We start from the raw sequence: 19,869 nt of genomic DNA, 5'->3' as shown, positions 1-19,869 counted from the left end.
CTGATTTGCTGGTGTTTTACAGTCTTTCATGTCTAACAAAAAACATTGCTCAGAAAACATCTAAATAAAAATCACCCATGGGCTGAATTTAGCCCACGGGCCACCAGTTTGGGAACCCTAACCCTAAAGTAAATCGAGCAAGCTGTTCCATGGCCAGCTGACGGAGGTCACCATCCATTCTGTTAGGATGGAACCACTGGGTAGGACGAGAGTCTGGTCTCGTGGCCATTAGAGACAGCAGAGGGAAAAGAAAGCGATGGTTTGTCTGCATCACCTCATTCTCCATTGTTATCATGACTAGTTGAATGACATTGTGGTTTATCGGTTTAAAGCGTCGTAATGGTCACAAATGAGCCTCGACTAGGCCTAATGTTGTGAATCATTACATTGTATGACATTCCATTTTCATCTCATGTATCACAGGTTTATGTTGTAGTGTATTCATGTAAAAATGGGAAATACATCATTGTGTTTTATTAACATTTACTGTCTAGATCACGAGGACTTTAAAAAGAAATGCATAAACGTAACCAACCTTCATTTGGCCAGGAGGAGTAACCTGAAATGAGATATGGTGAAGCTAGAATTAGTCAGACATCAAACCAAAAAGTCATTATCGAATTAAAATGTATAACAAATCTATACAATCAATATCATTATATAACCTGGTTGTAGTGTAGTGCAGCAAAGTGAGCTTTAAGCTAAGCTTCATTAACCAGCGACTCGTTTTGAATTAAGCATCCTGCTGTATGGCAGACAACAGGGGAGCCAATGGGGTTAGGGTTACTTTGAATGCAGTAATGAATGACAGTGATATCGGAGCCTTCTGAATCACATGCACATCACATCAGAATACAGTTCGTAAGCCTACACAACAGTCAGTACCCACAATGCAGCTTCGTCACGACAGGACTAAAACGGCAGCGTGGCCAAACGTGATACTTTAATGATACTTTGAATAGCTCTCTATGTAGACAGAGCCGAGACGCCAGTCCATTGTTATTAGGGTTAGGGGTCATTCAATAAGGTTTAAGAGTAGAGCCCAATGTGTAACGTGAGAAGAAGCCAGTCTGGACTAGGTTTGAGGTGCTGGAATCAGTCTAGCTAAGACCTGTAGAGGACTGGGCTAGCTGGGTTCTGTATACGCACTTTGTGACATCTGCTGATGTAAAAAGGGCTTTATAAATATATTTGATTGATTGACTGTATGGGAGTGTGGTACATAGCACATCTGTACCAGTTCTCCAGCTCTTTAAAAAAAAAAAGAAGTCCTTTCTCACAGTGACAGAGGTCAGGGTGACTTAGAGTCAACAAACTCCCAATCAGCTCCAAATGACCTGCTTCATTAACAACATGGCTGCAATTACTGCCTTCACTGGGGTCACAGGGTCAATAGCTAGCAGACCGATGGGGCACAGGGTGAGGTCTCTTGTCCGATGAGTGGACGAGGGATCTTTTTCTGGGGAAGTGAGAGAGAAATAGGGGAGGATGAGACTGGACAATGTTATCCTATAACCTTTCCTGAGGGCCCAAAATAAGCCTGTTGCTCCCACTTTTTATTCAGTAGCCCCCAGAGAGTCCAAAGGAGGAAGCCTGTTGGGCTGGCTCCTCTGGTCACTGGCGTCTGGTCTACGGCTAGGTTATATCTTCAGTGGCTGGTTCTCAGACAGAGGGGAGAAGGGTGGTGCTGGGTTTAACAGCCTCTCTGGCGCAGAGACTCCGTCTGTCAGCTCCCAGAGACAGAGAAATATAACCCAGGCCTCCCTCCTCCCTGCTCCAGGCCTGTTCCCCTCCCTCCTCCCTATCCTCAATTATGGGCCTTTTCATGTGCCTCAGAACCACAGGCAAATTATAATGAAGGCTGAAACAGTCTATTATGATTGGAATTTTAACTAGACAGGCGTAATTACAACCAAAATGGTTGACTTAAAATAAAAAACAATGAGGAGTTTAAACGACCAATCAAGGGCGTTAACCGAAGAAAAAAAAAAACATTTATAATCATCTGATTAACATCCATGTTACCGAAAAATAGCACTTCTCGTGGTCCTCACTTCTAGGCTACAGAGCCTCAGGAATCTCTAAAGCTGGTTGGAAAAGCAGTTCCAAGTGGTGTATAAAAAAAAAACTGCCCCCAAAGAGTCAAGAGTATGAGCTTCCTCTTCTCAAGCTGTTCCAACGGAAGCAGAGGGCCAAATCCCTGGCCGAATTCCCCGTCATAGACAGTGTGTGGAGAGACCACGCCAGCCCTCTCTCGTACCCCTCATACTTCACCATGTGCCTCATCGGGAACAAGATAGGTGGAGAGGAGGGGAGGGAATGAAAGAGCGCCGACTGGGGCTTTTTCAATAACATTGTTTTATAGGCCGATGCAGCGGAGTGAATCCGAAAGGATCGGGGATTATATCTCCTCCAATTTACATTCCTGAATGTCTGCAAATCCATTAACCCACGCTGCCCTCGGCTCTAGTCAGCTCTGGGAGTTGCTGGCTAAATTTAATCAGCCTTCCCTTCACAACGCAACCACGGCCGCAGCAGCAGCCTCAGACCTAGACCCATTCAATGTTCAGCCAGCCATGGCATACACGCATTTAGAAGTACCTGTTATGTAACACTGAATGAGAATATTAGTGGGGGTTATTCATCTACCACTTTATCTGGCATTATCCCACCCGTGTGTGTGCGTGTGTGCGCGCAGAGGAAGGCTCAAGCGGAGATGAGAAAAAAATATATATCAGGCATAGCGTCACTGCCACTACCGACAATGACCCTCTTTACCCAAGGCTACAGGCTACAGACAAGGCCCAGAGACAGGCTGGCTGGACAGCCTCCAAATGGCTTTCTCCGCGGATATAAACAGCCGTAATGAAAAGGGATTTGAGAAGCTATGTAGCACATAAACATTACAGTGTGATTCGCTCCATTTTGTGTCTGTCGCATGTTACTCCACATTGCATCAGAGCAGCCAGACGTTTCCCCAAGAGGGATTAAAAATATATGGTTCCTGTTTAAAAACCAGAAGACAAGAACAGCTCATTATGATGCTGAGTCCCAGAGGTATAAGCAGTGGTGATTACAAGCTGCTGCTGTAGAGAACAAAAGACAGGAAAACTGAAATCACGGTGGGAACGGTCTACTTTCATAACCAGCGCGTTGTCGTCAGAAGCTGTCAGACAGTGGGCATGCGGGAATACAGTTGAAGTCAGAAGTCTACATACACTTGGGTTGGAGTCATTAAAACTTGTTTTTCAACCACTCCACAGATTTCTTGTTAGCAAACTATAGTTTTGGCAAGTCGGTTAGGACATCAGAAGTTGACTGTGCCTTTAAACTGCATGGAAAATTCCATAAAATTAAGTCATGGCTTTAGAAGCTCCTGATAAGCTAATTAACATCATTTGAGTCAATTGGAGGTGTACCTGTGGATGTATTTCAAGGACTACCTTCAAACTCAGTGCCTCTTTGCTTGACATCATGGAAAAATCTAATGAAATCAGCCAAGACCATCCGGATTCTTTTGTAGACCTCCACAAGTCTGGTTCATCCTTGGGAGCAATTTCCAAACGCCTGAAGGTACCACGTTCATCTGTACAAACAATAGTATGCAAGTATAAATACCATGGGACCACGCAGCCATCATACCGCTCAGGAAGGAGACGCGTTCTATCTCTTAGAGATGAACGTACTGTGGTGCGAAAAGTGCAAATCAATCCCAGAACAATAGCAAAAGACCTTGTGAAGATGCTGGAGGAAACAGGTACAAAAGTATCTATATCCACAGTAAAACAAGTCCTATATAGACATAACCTGAAAGGCTGCTTAGCAAGGAACAAGCCACTGCTCAAAGACTGCCATAAAAAAGCCAAACTACGGTTTGCAACTGCACATGGGGACAAATATCGTACTTTCTGAGAAATGTCCTCTAGTCTGATGAAACAAAAATAGAATTGTTTGGACATAATGACCATTGTTATGTTTGGAGGAAAAAGGGGGAGGCTTGCAAGCCGAAGAACACCACCCCAACCGTGACGCATGGGGGTGGCAGCATCATGTTGTGGGGGTTGCTTTGCTGCAGGAGGGACTGGTGCACTTCACAAAATAGATGGCATCATGAGGCAGGGAAATTATGTGGATATATTGAAGCAACATCTCAAGACATCAGTCAATAAGTTTAAGCTTGGTCGCAAATGGGTCTTCCAAATGGACAATGACCCCAAGCATACTTCCAAAGTTGTGGCAAAATGGCTTAAGGACAACAAAGTCAAGGTATTGGAGTTGCCATTACAAAGTCCTGACCTCAATCCCATAGAAAATTTGTGGGCAGAACTGAAAAAGTGTGCGCGAGCAAGGAGGCCTACAAACCTGACTCAGTTACACCAGCTCTGTCAGGAGGAATGGGCCAACATTCACCCAACTTATTGTGGGAAGCTTGTGGAAGGCTACCCGAAACATTTGACCCAAGTTAAACTACTGAAAGGCAATGCTACCAAATACAAATTGATTGTATGTAAACTCCTGACCCACTGGGAATGTGATGAAAGAAATAAAAGCTGAAATAAATAATTCTCTCTACTATTATTCTGACATTTCACATTCTTAAAATAAAGTGGTGATCCTAAAACAGGGAATGTTTACTAGGATTAAATGTCGGAAATTGTGAAAAACTGAGTTTAAATGTATTTGGCTGAGGTGTATGTAAACTTCCGACTTCAACTGTATGTGGTATGTTTGTCAGATAAGATAAACATTTGAGAGGATTCGAGCAGTTTAAACAGAATGGCCGATTGACCTCTAATTTCTACCAGGAACGCCATTGTTCTTCTAGCTCTGGAACAGACCAGACTGTGCCGACTGCTTGCCTACCCCTCCCTGTCCACTCTATGGGGCAAATGAAAATAAATGTATACGGCACTAAGTGTTGGAAGCCAAACACAGCTGCCTGTTCTTGGGGCACCACCGACTGTTACACACCTAGCTAGCCTGGGCCACCAAAGTGGAATCAGACGTACAAAGCTCTCTGAATGAAAACAAAGGCCAAAAACAATTTTGAAAGATAAAACATTGAAACACTGCTTCCTTATGGTCTATATCCATATGTCCCCAGGACACAGACCGCACACGTGCGCATGCATGCACACACACATATATGCACACCTCTGTGCTGCCCTGTCAATCTTGCACGTCACCTCAATGCATTGGCCTCTTTCCAAATGGGCCATTAAAGTGAAGGAAGAGAGCGCAAAACCCTGTGTATGAAAATACCATTAAGGCAGCATGAGCTCCGCAGAGGACTCAGTCTGCCTCTCGGCCGGGTAACGGGGCTATAAATAAGGCTACCACAGAGACAGGGGGTGCGGCAGTCAACCAGGCACAGTGAAGATAAACAGGAAACTGATCAGGAGTTAGCATAGCATCCAAAACATGAACAGGAGTTGTCCAAACCCTGAACAGAAGACATTTACTGGGTCATTATGAGAACCGATCTGTTCCACTGAGTAGAAGGCAGCCAACCCTGTCAGTTTTACTGATCTCTAATTACGGTGCTCTGAACAGCGCTCTGTTACATTAAAGTGGCATTGGCTTTTAAAACACGAGCCGCCGCATTCTCCTCTGGGCCTCTCAACTCCCAGCTGATTGCAGTTCTTTTTAACCTACTTTATGTTGCCAGCAGAGGTTAATGCCAATACCAAATTAATCTAAAATCGAGGCATTAGTCTTCCTAAAGGGCCATTTCTGTTTGTGATGGAGTCATGAAGGGTTCTTCTGGGTGGGAGGAGACACTGTTCAGAGTTAAACACACTCTGGGACTGAGGACAGCAGTAAAAGCCAAGGCCAAGGTTGTTCAGAAAAAAACATCCCCAAAAAAATCTTTAAATCAAATTGTATTTGTCACATGTGCCGAATACAACAGGTGTATCTGGGACATTACCGTGAAATACAAGCCCTTAACCAACAACGCAGTTCAATAAATAGAGTTAAGAAAATATTCACTAAATAAACTAAAGTCAAAATAAAAAGTAACAATAGAATTACATAACAATAATGAGGCTATATACAGTCATGGCCAAAAGTTGAGAATGAAACAAATATTCATTTTCACAAAGTCTGCTGCCTCACTTTGTATGGTGGCAATTTGCATATACTCCAGAATGTTATGAAGAGTGATCAGATGAATTGCAATTAATTGCAAAGTCCCTCTTTGCCATGGAAATGAACTGAATCCCCCCAAAATATTTCCACTGAATTTCAGCCCTGCCACAAAAGGACCAGCTGACATGTCAGTGATTCTCTCGTTAACACAGGTGTGAGTGTTGACGAGGACAAGACTGGAGATCACTCAGTCATGCTGAAAGCTTCAAATAACAGACTGGAAGCTTCAAAAGGATGGTGGTGCTTGGAATCATTGTTCTTCCTCTGTCAACTGTGGTTACTTGCAGGGAAACACGTGCCGTCATCATTGCTTTGCACAAAAAGTGCTTCACAGGCAAGGATATTGCTGCCAGTTAGATTGCACCTAAATCAACCATTTATCGGATCATCAAGAACTTCAAGGAGTGCGGTTCAATTGTTGTGAAGAAGGCTTCAGGGCACCCAAGAAAGTCCAGCAAGCGCCTGGACCGTCTTCTAAAGTTGATTCAGCTGCGGGATCAGGGCACCATCAGTACAGAACTTGCTCAGGAATGGCAGCAGGCAGGTGTTAGTGCATCTGCACACACAGAGATGTGAAGACTTTTGGAGGATGGCCTGGTGTCAAGAAGGGCAGCAAAGAAGCCACTTCTCTCCAGGAAAAACATCAGGGACAGACTGATGTTCTACAATAGGTACAGGGATTGGACCGCTGAGGACTGGGGTAAAGTCATTTTCTCTGTTGAATCCCCTTTCCGATTGTTTGGGGCATCCGGAAAAAAGCTTGTCCGGAGAAGACAAGGTGAGCGCTACCATCAGTCCTGTGTCATGCCAACAGTAAAGCATCCTGAGACCATTCATGTGTGGGGTTGCCTCTCAGCCAAGGGAGTGGGCTCACTCACAATTTTGCCTAAGAACACAGCCATGAATAAAGAATGGTAACAACATATCCTCAGAGAGCAACTTCTCCCAACCATACAGGAACAGTTTGGTGACAAACAATGCCTTTTCCAGCATGATGGAGCGCAAAACGGAACAAAACATTGATATTTTGGGTCCGTGGCCAGGAAACTCCCCAGTTCCCATTGAGAACGTGTGGTCAATCCGCAAGAGGCGGGTGGACAAACAAAAAGCCACACATTCTGCATTGATTATGCAAGAATGGGCTGCCATCAGTCAGGATGTGGCCCAGAAGTTAATTGACAGCATGCCAGGGCAGATTGCAGAGGTCTTGAAAAAGAAGTGTCAACACTGCAAATATTGACTCTTTGCATCAACTTCATGGAATTGTCAATAAAAGCCTTTGACACTTATGAAAATGCTTGTAATTATACTTCAGTATTCCATAGTAACATCTGACAAAAATATCTAAAGACACTGAAGCAGCAAACTTTGTGGAAATTAATATTTGTGTCATTCTCAAAACTTTTGGCCACGACTGTACAGGGGGTACCGGTACCAAGTCAATGTGCGGGGGGGTACAGGTTAGTCAAGGTACATATAGGTGGGGGTAAAGTGACTATGCATAGATAATAAACAGCGAGTAACAGCGGTGATGTAAATAGCCCAGGTGGCCATTTGATTAATTGTTCAGCAGTCTTATAGCTTGGGGGTAGAAGCTGTTTAGTAGCCTTTTGGACCTTTGCTCCGGATGTGAGGTTATACTCCACTTCTCTGTTGACATTTCAATTTATAATTGAGATAAAGAGTAAAAGGAAAACTGGCCATTACAGTGAACTTCTTGAATCCTGTATAACACGTTATAAAGCACTACAGAAAAGAGGTGGGATTTCAGCTGAACCCTGAGCCTGTAATGCTGCCCTTATTTCCCTAGCTGGCCGTGTTTGTGTTGGTGGGCGGCAGATAGCATCCCGGGCCTCTCAGTGCCCTGAGGTGCAGGATTAGCTGGCCCTACCAGGATGTCTGTGTAGGTGTGTGCGGAGGGGGGCACTTAAAGCTGAGACTGAATAATGAACATTGTTATCTGCACACACTGTTGAAATGTTACCTGTAGAAATGGTCAATGCGTAACCTGTGAGGACAGAACGGGTTTGGTGTTTGCCTTGTCAGAGGTGGGAGTGAGGTGGGAGGATGAAGGGTTGGGTGTGTGTAGGGGTGGATGAACGGGTTTGGTGTTTGCCTTGTCAGAGGTGGGAGTGAGGTGGGAGGATGAAGGGTTGGGTGTGTGTAGGGGTGGATGAACGGGTTTGGTGTTTACCTTGTCAGAGGTGGGAGTGAGGTGGGAGGATGAAGGGTTGGGTGTGTGTAGGGGTGGATGAACGGGTTTGGTGTTTGCCTTGTCAGAGGTGGGAGTGAGGTGGGAGGATGAAGGGTTGGGTGTGTGTAGGGGTGGATGAACGGGTTTGGTGTTTACCTTGTCAGAGGTGGGAGTGAGGTGGGAGGATGAAGGGTTGGGTGTGTGTAGGGGTGGATGAACGGCTTTGGTGTTTGCCTTGTCAGAGGTGGGAGTGAGGTGGGAGGATGAAGAGTTGGGTGTGTGTAGGGGTGGATGAACGGGTTTGATGTTTGCCTTGTCAGAGGTGGGAGTGAGGTGGGAGGATGAAGGGTTGGGGTGTGTGTAGGGGTGGATGAACGGATTTGGTGTTTGCCTTGTCAGAGGTGGGAGTGAGGTGGGAGGATGAAGGGTTGGGGTGTGTGTAGGGGTGGATGAACGGATTTGCTGATGAAAGGGTGAGATGTTAGGCACGGACTACAGGGTTACTGTACCTCTCAGGCAGAGGAAGGTGAGGAAGTCCTCAGTCTTGGGTTTCCGTCTGGAGATGTCTCTGATGTGAGCGGAGGGGGCGGGCAGGGCGGTATCAGACACCTTGACCGGCGTGGTGCTGGGAGAGTTGGGCTGAGACTGGGCAAACTTCCTCTGCGCTTGCAGTCTGGGCCTGGGAAGAGACAGGTGAAAACAGGATTATTCCCATGCATTCTTACACAGACCCACTGCCCCGTGTTGTGTATGCATTTCATTCAGTTTGGAAGCCCAGGCTTAGCTCAATGGCCTTTCAATCATGACCCCAGGCTCTGACCGAGTTGCCCTGGATGGATCTAAACAGAAGAATACTACAAAGTAGGAACAAGGAGTTAGCCAGCCAACTTGCCGGAATATTCTGAAATATATATTTTTTATTAAAAAGAAAAGGTATGCCTGAAATGGGCACAGTCTAATTGACACAACTATATATGTTTACCTTTCTTAAAGAAACAGAAAATCCACGCATTTCTGTTTTTTAATCAAAGTCAGCTGCTTTGTAGTATACCCCTCTGTTCAGCAGTTTAACTCATCTCTGGTCTCAGTTGTTGGTTTGACTCCTTTCGTCAGTCTGGTCCTTGAACATCATTTAATTATCTTTAATATCAACACTGCAGTGTCCAGGGAGGCTAAAACAATGATAATGCTCCTTCAGAATAACTCCCAGCAGCACCAGCCAGCAGCCGTCCACCTCATAACAGACTTCTGATTTATAATTAAGTTTTCCATTAAAGCCAAGACCTCTGCAGCAGCTGACAACTGATAACAAGCACAAAGGAGGCGTCAAATTGCCAACAGACGTTCAAGGCCAGATCTCTTTTTCTCTGTCTATCCATCGCCCTCTCTGAGATCCACAGGGCCTTTCAGATCTCTTTTTCTGCTCGGTCTCCGTCTCTCCTCTCTTCTGATTCCACGGGGGGGGGGGGGGCAGGCTGACAGGATGGAATACTAAGAGCAGCTTGTCTGGTGGACCTGGTCAGACCTCTTCATCTCTTATCTCACCCACGCAGCCATTTCATTTCACAATCATTTCATCATCTCCTTGTCTCAGGGATGTTTGATGCCAGATACACGGCTGTCTTACAATAAACAGAAAAAGACAACGCCGCGGTCATACTGCCTCCCCGTATACCGCCACGCTGTTTGAAATCATCTCCCATTCAATCGGATGCTTGTTAGGAGATGTTCAGCCCTGCTAGGTGGGTTGACAGGCACAGACAGCATCACTAATCAATTGAGACCACAGCCGCTTGCTCCAGACAGATTGTGACTACCCGGGTGATTGTCTCATCGCGCTACATGTAGGGGAATGCTTCATGATATCTTAGTGATTTCTTCATGTATTAAAATGTTTAAATATTGCAAATCATGCCCTGAAAACACCCACAATGCATTTTGGTTCCATCAAGCCCCCGGAACCTACAACGTTCCAATTCCACTTGAATCACGAAGCAATACGCAGCCTATAACCAACCAAATACTAAATTACTCCCTCACTAACTGTAAGCACCAGCTGTCAGACCAGCTCACGTATCACTGCACAGCCCATCTGTAAGTAGTCCATCCATCTACCTCGTCCCCATACTGTTATTTATTTTTCTCCCCAGTATCTCTACTTGCACATCTAGTGTTTAATTGCTATATTGTAATTATTTTGCCACTATGGCCTATTTATTGCCTTACCTCCCTTATCCTACCTCATTTGCACACACTGTATACAGACTTTTTCTATTATTGACTGTACGTTAGTTTATTCCATGTGTAACTCTGTTGTTTGTGTCGCACTGCTTTGCCTTGGCCAGGTCGCAGTTGTAAATGAGAACTTGTTCTCAACTAGCCTACCTAGTTAAATAAAAGGTGATATAAAAAAATAAATACCTTGAACAAGAAGCTGTGAGAAGAGATTACACACACACACACACACACACACACACACACACACACACACACACACACACACACACACACACACACACACACACACACACACACACACACACACACACACACACACACACACACACACACACACGGTTCAGTGACTGAATAATCTGCCCGGTTCCTGAGAGAAGCCATTGTTCAAGAAGGATTCTGTATTGGATGAGTAGGTGCATCAGTATGATAACCAATCTGTTCATGCTTTAGATCAGCCAGTGAAGAGAAAAACAATAAAAAGGTTCCGTGTATGCTCCCCCTGAAAGGACCAATGGCTGCCGCAGGTCACACCTGAGCAGGACTTGTGACAGGTGTCAGACGGCTGGTTTCGCCAGCCCATCATTATGTTGTGGATGGAACTATCAGTTTCACTGCCAGACTGGTAAAACATGAGCTGTTTAAACAGCCTGCCTCTGGCGGTCCTATAGCCGGCCGGGCGCTACTGTGCATCATGGAGACTAGTGCAGATTAGAGTTGCAGAATGCATTAGTTACAGTGGCTCCCTGACACTACAGCTCATTGAAGGGAGAACCAACTCCCAGAGTGCAGTTCCAACACTACAACTTACTTCGGGTAGAACCATCACTACAACTCCCTTAGAACATGGATGAGGGGTATTTAATTACTGCCTCCCAGACAGTAACAGGATAAAAACATCTATTTCAATAAACCCTTTCAGAAATAGCATCCTTCAGCTTTCATAGGAATAGAACCAGAAATAAATAGGAGCCCTTTAACTTGACAGGGTTGTTCAAGGGTCAGTTAGAAGCGTAAGTTGTCCCAGTAAAACGATGAGAACTGCAATAGTTAAAGATGGGCCAGTAAAACTATGAGAAGAGCCATGCCTCTAACATCCTGTCTAGACAGACCTGAGCCCCAATGAGCACTGTGGCTGAATCACAAGACTAACCTTTCCCCAGGGGGACAAAGTACAGACCATCTACAGTCAGAATGTCATGGCACCAAGTACCCACAATGCCAGATAGACACAAACAGCAGACACACCAACAGACACCAAGCCCCTCAAACTCAGAGCCTCTCTGCAGAAAGGTCTCGCTGACGCACAAACTTGTCAACACTGTCACTTAGAGCTGCTTATTGAGGTCCTTTCGGATTTACCCGGTATTCCTTCTATAGGTGTCTAAAGGCACGCTAGGTTTTAAAGTTCAGCAAGGCTGTTCATTACCACCACGCACCACTTAATCCTGACTTGGGCGCATTACCAAGGCAGCTAGTCTAAGGGAGGGAGAGCGCGGAGAGAGAGCAGTGGAGGTGCATGCATACAGAGGAGGGAGGAAGAATTACTGCAGGATGTCCCATTCATCCAAGGCTAATCTTCCTCATCTTCCTCTTCCTCCCACTCCTCGCTCTTCAAAGCTGCCGTTCCTCTGATGTTACATGTGTCTCTACTCTGTATCATTGATTAGCTGTCAGAGAGGGTTCCCCAGAGCCGGTCACGGCAACACTGCCTGGGTTCCCCAGAGCCGGTCACGGCAACACTGCCTGGGTTCCCCAGAGCCGGTCACGGCAACACTGCCTGGGTTCCCCCGGCTAAATGAGGTTCTAAACCACTCCAGATGGTCCTAATAAACTCTAGCAGCAGACACTGCAGCGCTCAGCAGCTGGAGAGGAGACAAGACTGTACTGTCAGACACTCATGCAGGAAAGACCGAGAGAGAGACAGGAAATACCTAGTCAGTTGCCCAACAATGCATTCAACCGAAACGTGTCTCCCGTATTTAACCCAACCCCTCAGAGAGAGGTGCAGGGGGCTGCCTTAAAAATCGACATCCCGGGGAGGAGTTGTTGTTCGGGGTTAACTTCCTTGCTCAAGGGCAGAAAGGAATATTTTCCCACCTTGCCAGCTCTGGGATTTGAACCAGCAACCTTTTGTTTACTGGTCCAATGCTCTGAACCACTAGGCTCCCTGCCGCCCCAGAAAGACTGAGTAAAGCCAAGGCAGGTCAGCAATATTCAGTTAAGCTGCAGTAATGGTTCTTGCGCCCTTGTTTAAAAGTATTGATCGACATCACACTAACACAACCATGAGAGGAGTGTGTAGCTGATAAACCCCCCCAGGCTTTAGTATCCAGGTGAAACTACAGCCACAAGCTTTGTGGCCAACATCTCTCCTCACAGCAGCACCATTCCACTGGAAACATCAGCACCACGCCCATGGCTGTCAATACAAACATTAAGCCTGGAGGACCCAAATGACTGGGATTCTAAAGCAGGGTTAGTGGAAACCACACTCAGGGAGAGAGCCACTCTGGCTAATGTGTTTATTGCTTTTCTGTCTGAGTGTTGAGCACCTGGAGGAGAGACGGCCTTGAATGCAGCTGACTGACCTGGTGACCCCCGGGTCTTGAAGTCTAAATCTCTTGAATTTCATCTAAGGTTCCATTAAATTATTCTAAGGGGCAATAGTTGTAACTATAGCATTGTCTGGAATGTGCCGATGCTGAATAACCTTGATAGTCCTGCGTGATGCAGGTCCATGCTGCCAAGGTGGCGTTTATTCTATTCACAATTTAGACTCCTGTTAGACATTGACACTCCATATTAAAACACGAGCTTTCTATTCAGACAACTCGATTAAGATGTGTGCTGCTTTCAGCTTTCTGGACACAATTGCTCTGGTAGTCAGAGACACAGGCTAAATACTGAGGGAATATCAACGAGTTTGAGATCCCAGCATTGAACTGTATCTGAGGGAATATAAAAATACCCAGGGATTTAAAGAGATGGATGTGGGAGTTAGAACGTAATCTTCACAATAGATCAACCTACATTGGCCTGAATAAACATGATTATGGCTACAGGGCACATATGTCTAGTATTACGAATGTACTGTATAAATACACACCTTTATAAAACACTGACACATTGACCGACATTTTAAACAAGACGAAAGCACAGCAGTGGTGAACACATTTCTCTTATGGATGTGAAACAGGGAGTGTTGGCGAACATTCCAATGTAAGTCATCACAGACTAACAAATGTATTGGCCCAGGGTTGTGTGATGTGCACACACGGTTGTGTAATGTGTACACAAGGCTTAAATGACTCCGACACGATGATCTTCACACCTAATCCACTTTGCACATCATTTCCTTAAAAGCAACCTAAGCCCACGTGCTGCATAATGCATGAACTGTGGGAAGAGGAGAGGTTGAAACCTGTCCTGTGTGCACTATTGCACTTTAGTATAGTACCCTTCACTGTGTCCACCACTGTTCATTAGTATACTACCATGTTACTGTGTCCACCACTGTTCATTGGTACACTACCATGTTACTGTGTCCAACACTGTTCATGAGTATACTACCATGTTACTGTGTCCACCACTGTTCATTATTATACTTCCAAGTTACTGTGTTCACCACTGTTCATTATTATACTACCATGTTACTGTGTCCACTATTGTTCATTATTATACTACCATGTTACTGTGTCCACTATTGTTCATTATTATACTACCATGTTACTGTGTCCACTATTGTTCATTATTATACTACCATGTTACTATGTCCACTATTGTTCATTATTATACTACCATGTTACTGTGTCCACTATTGTTCATTATTATACTACCAGTGTACTGGGACCATTCTCTATGCTTAGCGCAGTGAGCTGATGAACTGTGTATTAAGTTGGAGCTGGACAACGTCACCTTATCTCCTCGGCTCAGTGGGTCGACCGCTTTACCGGACTGACCCTAGCCTCTGACCTTTAACCCCTGAGCTTGGCAGCCATCTTAAATCAAGCTAAGCCAGGTCAATATTCAGGCTCAGAGAAAGACTGTGCTGCGGTTGTTATCACCAAAGACATCACTTTAAAATCAGGACCAGGTCAGAAGACACCTAGGACATTATCCATGACATCACATGCGCTCTGATTGGTTCTGGAACATGGGCAATGCCACGCAGTCCAAATTTGATCATGATAGAACAAACATCTCTCCAGCACTGCTGTATAGTTTGTTGCGATGGTGCAGTTTTATTCCTTTGATACGCCTACTGTCTTCAGTGAATACATGCAGCTTGCAGAGAATAGAGAAACTGGAACAAATAATGTGCATAGCAAAGCCTTGCTCCATCTCAGATCTCACCTACTGTGTTCACTAGGGGGTGGCAGGGTATACAATATCACAATGGGCGATAACACACTCCTCTGCAGACAGTATTGTGATCGAGTTTATTCAGACCACTCTGTGAGAGTATGTAGTTGGTTATTAATATCCCTAAGGCTGCCATCTTTATAGAGGCTTGGTAAAGTGGTTTAGAGAGCAGGAGAAATAGCGAGAGAGGAGTTAAAAGGAATTATAAAATGAGTCTCAGTGACAAGAGGTTGTTGACTTCGGAACCAAACGTGAATAATAACTTAAATGGGAGAGAGAGAGGAAGACAAAAAAAACACTGGAACACACATGCACTGTGGGTAAACAACAGTAAGAGCAGTAACAGTGCAGGGTAACTGAAGATGGTTCAGCCAATCCTCTGTGACTTAGTGTGATACGTTTTTTTGTGACTGGCCATCTTATGCAACAGTAACTAGCTACGCAGGGTTAGATATCTCACCTGCCTGTCAGATCCATTGGATATACTGACAGTTTAAACTGCCCTGAGTCGTTACAACACTATAGTAGGCATGACACAGCCCGTGACTCGTCAAGAGATGTTCTATATAGCTAAACACTTCTCATGTGACTTTACAGCTCATCAATAGTACTATTTACAACTCATCAATAGTGCTATTATGGGTTGCTTTTAACAATGGTGGGATTCCTTAGAGGGAGTGCAACATATAATCATTCACATATGGCACCACTGATTATACACTGAACAAAAACATGTGTAAAGGGTTGGACCCCTGTTTCATGAGGTGAAATAAAAGACCACAAAAATGTTCCACACATACAAAAAAAACATTTTCTCTCGGACTGTGCACAAATGTGTACATCCCTTTTATTGAGCATTTCTCCTTTGCCAAGATAATCCAGCCACCTGACAGGTGTGGCATATCAATAAGCTAATTATTAAACAGCATGATCACTACACAGGTGCACCTTGCACTGGGGACAATAAAAGGCCACTAAAATGTGCAGTTATCACAACACAATGGCACAGATGTCTCAAGTTGAGGGAGCATGCAATTGGCATGCTTACTGCAGGAATGTCCACCAGAGCTGTTGCCAGAGAATTGTTAATTTCTCTACCATAAGCCACAACATCATTTTAGAGAATTTAGCAGTACCTCCAACCAGTCTAACAACCGCAGATCACATGTAACCACGCCAGCCCAGGACCTCTACATCCAGCTTCTTCAAGTGCTGGATCGTCTGAGACCAACCACCCCGACAGCTGATAAAACGGTTTGGGCAGACAACCCAAGGATGTTGTCCTCACCAGGGTCTTGACCTGACTGCATTTTGGCGTTGTAAATGCTCACCTTCGATGGCCACTGGCATGCTGGAGAAGTGTGCTCTTCACGGATAAATCAGAGTTTCTGCATACTCCCCAGAAATGTCTCCCATTGAGCAAGTTTGGGATGCTCTGGATTGACGTGTACAACAGTGTTCCTGATCCCGCCAATATCCAGCAACTTCGCACAACCACAGAAGAGGAATGGGACAACATTCCACAATCAACAGCCTGATCAACTCTATGGTGAGTTGTGTCGCTCTGCATGAGGCAAATGGTGATCACACCAGATACTGACTGTTTCTGATCCACACTCCTATTTCTTTTAAAAGGGCATCCATAAACAACAAATGCAGATCTGTATTCCCGGTCATGTAAAATCCATAGACTAGGGCCTAGCGCATTAATTTCAATTGACTCATTGATTTCCTTATATGAACTGTAATGCAGTAAAATCTTTGAAATTGTTGCATGTTGCGTTTATATTTTGTTAACATTTTTGGGATAGAGGGCAGCATTTTCACTTTTGGATGAATAGCGTGCCCAGGGTGAACTGCCTCCTACTCTGTCCCAGATGCTAATATATGCATAGTATTATTAGTATTGGATAGAGAACACTGAAGTTTCTAAAACTGTTTGAATGATGTCTGTGAGTATAACAGAACTCATATGGCAGGCGAAAACCTGAGAAAAATCCAACCAGGAAATGGGAAATCTGAGGTTTGTAGTTTTTCAAAGCTTGGCCTACCGAGTACACATTGAGATATGGATGAGGTTGCACTTCCTAGGGCTTCCACTAGAAGTCAACCGCATTTTGTAACTTGAATGAGGATTCTACTATAAAGGAGGGGCTCATGAGACCTGTTTGAATCAGTGGTCTGGCACATAGTGCCTCGGTCTCATGACAAGCGCTCCCGACAGAGTAACCTCGCGTTCTAGTGATTTTTCTGAAGACAGAGGAACTCTCCGGTTGGAACATTATTGATGTTTAATGTTAAAAACATCCTAACGATTGATTCCATACATCGTTTGACATGTTTCTAAAGGACTGCTCACGCCTCATGAAGATGTATTACTGGGCTAAACACGCTAACAACAAGTGGCTATTTGGACATAAATGATGGAACAAATCAGTCATTTATTGTCGAACTGGGATTCCTGGGATTGCCTTCTGATGAAGATCAACAAAAGGTAAGTTAATTTTTATGGTGTTTCTAACTTTGTTGATTCCTAAATGGCGGATATTCCTCTGGCTGTTTTGGGTTCTGAGCACCGTTCTCAGATTATGCTTTTTCCGTCAAGTTTTTTTAAAATCTGACAGCGGTTGCATTAACAGTTGCACTTAGCCATCCCGGATCCGGGATCGTGAATACAGCCTCAAGCTCATTACCATAACGCAACGTTAACTATTCATGAAAATCGCAAATGAAATGAAATAAATATGCTAGCTCTCAAGCTTAGCCTTTTGTTAAATTAACAACACTGTCATCTCAGATTTTCAAAATATGCTTCTCAACCATAGGAAAACAATCATTTGTGTAACAGTAGCTAGCTAGCGTAGCATTTAGCATAGCATTTAGCGTTAGCATTAGCGTTAGCATTCAGCAGGCAACATTTTCACAAAAACCAGAAAAGCATTCAAATAAAATAATTTACCTTTGAAGAACTTCAGATGTTTTCAATGAGGAGACTCTGTTAGATAGCAAATGTTCAGTTTTTCCTGAAAGATTATTTGTTTAGGAGAAATCGCTCCGTTTGGTGTGTCACGTTTGGCTACCAAAAAAACCTGAAAATCCAGTCATCAAACGCCAAACTTTTTTCCAAATTAACTCCATAATATCGACTGAAACATGGCAAACGTTGTTTAGAACCAATCCTCAAGGTGTTTTTCACATATCTCTTCGATGATATATCGTTCGTGGAAGTGTGCTTTCTGTCCTGAATCCCAGGAGAAAATGCCTGCAACTGAAGATTACGCACCAATTTAGACAAAGGACACCGGGCGGACCCCTGGAAAATGTAGTCTCTTATGGCCAATCTTCCAATGATTTGCCTACAAATATGTCACAATGCTGCAGACATCTTCAAGAAACGACAGAAAGCGCAGGCTCGTTCCTGGTGCATTCACAGCCATATAAGGAGACATTGGAAAACAGAGCTTCAGAAATTCTGCTCATTTCCTGTTTGAAGTTTCATCTTGGTTTCCCCTGTAGCATGAGTTCTGTGGCACTCACAGATAATATCTTTGCAGTTTTGGAAACGTTAGACTGTGTTCTTTCCAAAGCTGTCAATTATATGCATAGTCGAGTCATTTTTTCGTGACAAAATGTTGCACTTAAAACGGGCACGTTTTTTATCCAATAATGAAATAGCGCCCCGATAGATTCAACAGGTTAAGGAGAAGTCTCTCTTTAATTCTGTGAATAACACTTGTATCTTTTATCAATGTTTATTATGAGTATTTCTGCAAAATCACCAGATGGTTTGGAATCAAAACATTACTGCACGTAAGGCGCCAATGTAAACTGAGATTTTATCAAACAAAACATACATGTAGTGTGTAACATGATGTTCTATGAGTGTCATCTGATGAAGATCATCAAAAGTTAGTGATTAATTTTATCAATATTTCTGCTTTTTGTGACTCCTATCTTTGGCTAGAAAAATGGCTGTGTTTTTTCGACTTGGCGGTGATCTAACAATCATATGTTGTGCTTTAGCTGTAAAGCATTTTTTAAATCGGACACGATGGGTAGATTAACAAGATGTTTATCTTTCATTTGCTGTATTGGACTTGTGAACGTTACATATTTCTAAAAAATATTTTTGAATTTCGCGCGCTGCCTTTTCAGCGGAATGTTGTCGAGGGGTTCCCTGCGCAAGAAAGGTTAAGTGTATATCACTGATATACAGTGCCTTCAGAAGGCATTCACACCCCTTGACTTTGAGTTACAGCCTGAATTCAAAATGGATACAATTGAGATCGTCAGTGGCCTACACACACACACAATACCCCATAATGTCAAAGTGAAAGTATGGTTTTAGACATTTTTACAAATGAATAAAAAAAATGAAAAATCTAAAATGTCAATAAGTATTCAAACCCTTTATTATGGAAATCACAAATAAATTCAGGAGTAAGTATTTTTCTTAACAAGTCACAAGTGTTTTACATGATTTTAATGACTGCCTCATCTCTGTACCCCACACATACAGACAATTGTAAGGTCCCTCAGTCGAGCAGTGAATTTCAAACACAGATTCAGACATTGAATTTCTCTTTGAGCATGGTAAAGTTATTGATTACAATTTTGATGGTGTATAAACACACCCAGCCACTAAAGATATAGGTGTCCTTCCTAACTCAGTTTCCAGAGAGGAAGGAAACCACTCAGGGATTTCACCACGAGGCCAAGGGAGGCTTTAAAACAGTTTGAGTTTAATGGCTGTGATAGGAGAAAACTGAAGATGGATGCTGATGCTCCAGATACTCAACAAGTCTAAAGAATGCCAGTTGTATTGCTTCTTTAAATCAGCACAACCGTTTTCAGCTGCGCTAACATCATTTCAAAAAAGGTTTTCTAATTATCAATTATCCTTTTAAAATTCTAAACTTGGATTA

At 43.8% G+C, this 19,869-nt stretch overlaps 1 protein-coding gene across 1 annotated transcript in view; it reads right to left on the bottom strand.

Annotated features, from left to right (window-relative positions):
• LOC139391725 (protein Jumonji-like) overlaps nucleotides 1-19,869 on the bottom strand; it is a 90,545-nt gene that overhangs the window by 22,174 nt on the left and 48,502 nt on the right. Inside the window, exons 4-5 of the mRNA XM_071139224.1 lie at nucleotides 8,854-9,023; nucleotides 536-559 (exon numbers count right to left, since the gene is read on the bottom strand). Coding sequence (XP_070995325.1) covers nucleotides 536-559; nucleotides 8,854-9,023 — 194 coding nt within the window. The remainder of the gene's footprint in view (nucleotides 1-535; nucleotides 560-8,853; nucleotides 9,024-19,869) is intronic.

Source organism: Oncorhynchus clarkii, chromosome 32 (assembly GCF_045791955.1).
Source record: "Oncorhynchus clarkii lewisi isolate Uvic-CL-2024 chromosome 32, UVic_Ocla_1.0, whole genome shotgun sequence".
Classification (NCBI taxonomy): domain Eukaryota; kingdom Metazoa; phylum Chordata; class Actinopteri; order Salmoniformes; family Salmonidae; genus Oncorhynchus; species Oncorhynchus clarkii.
Note: the sequence above shows the minus strand (reverse complement) of the source record. Positions and strands in the feature narration are given on the sequence as shown.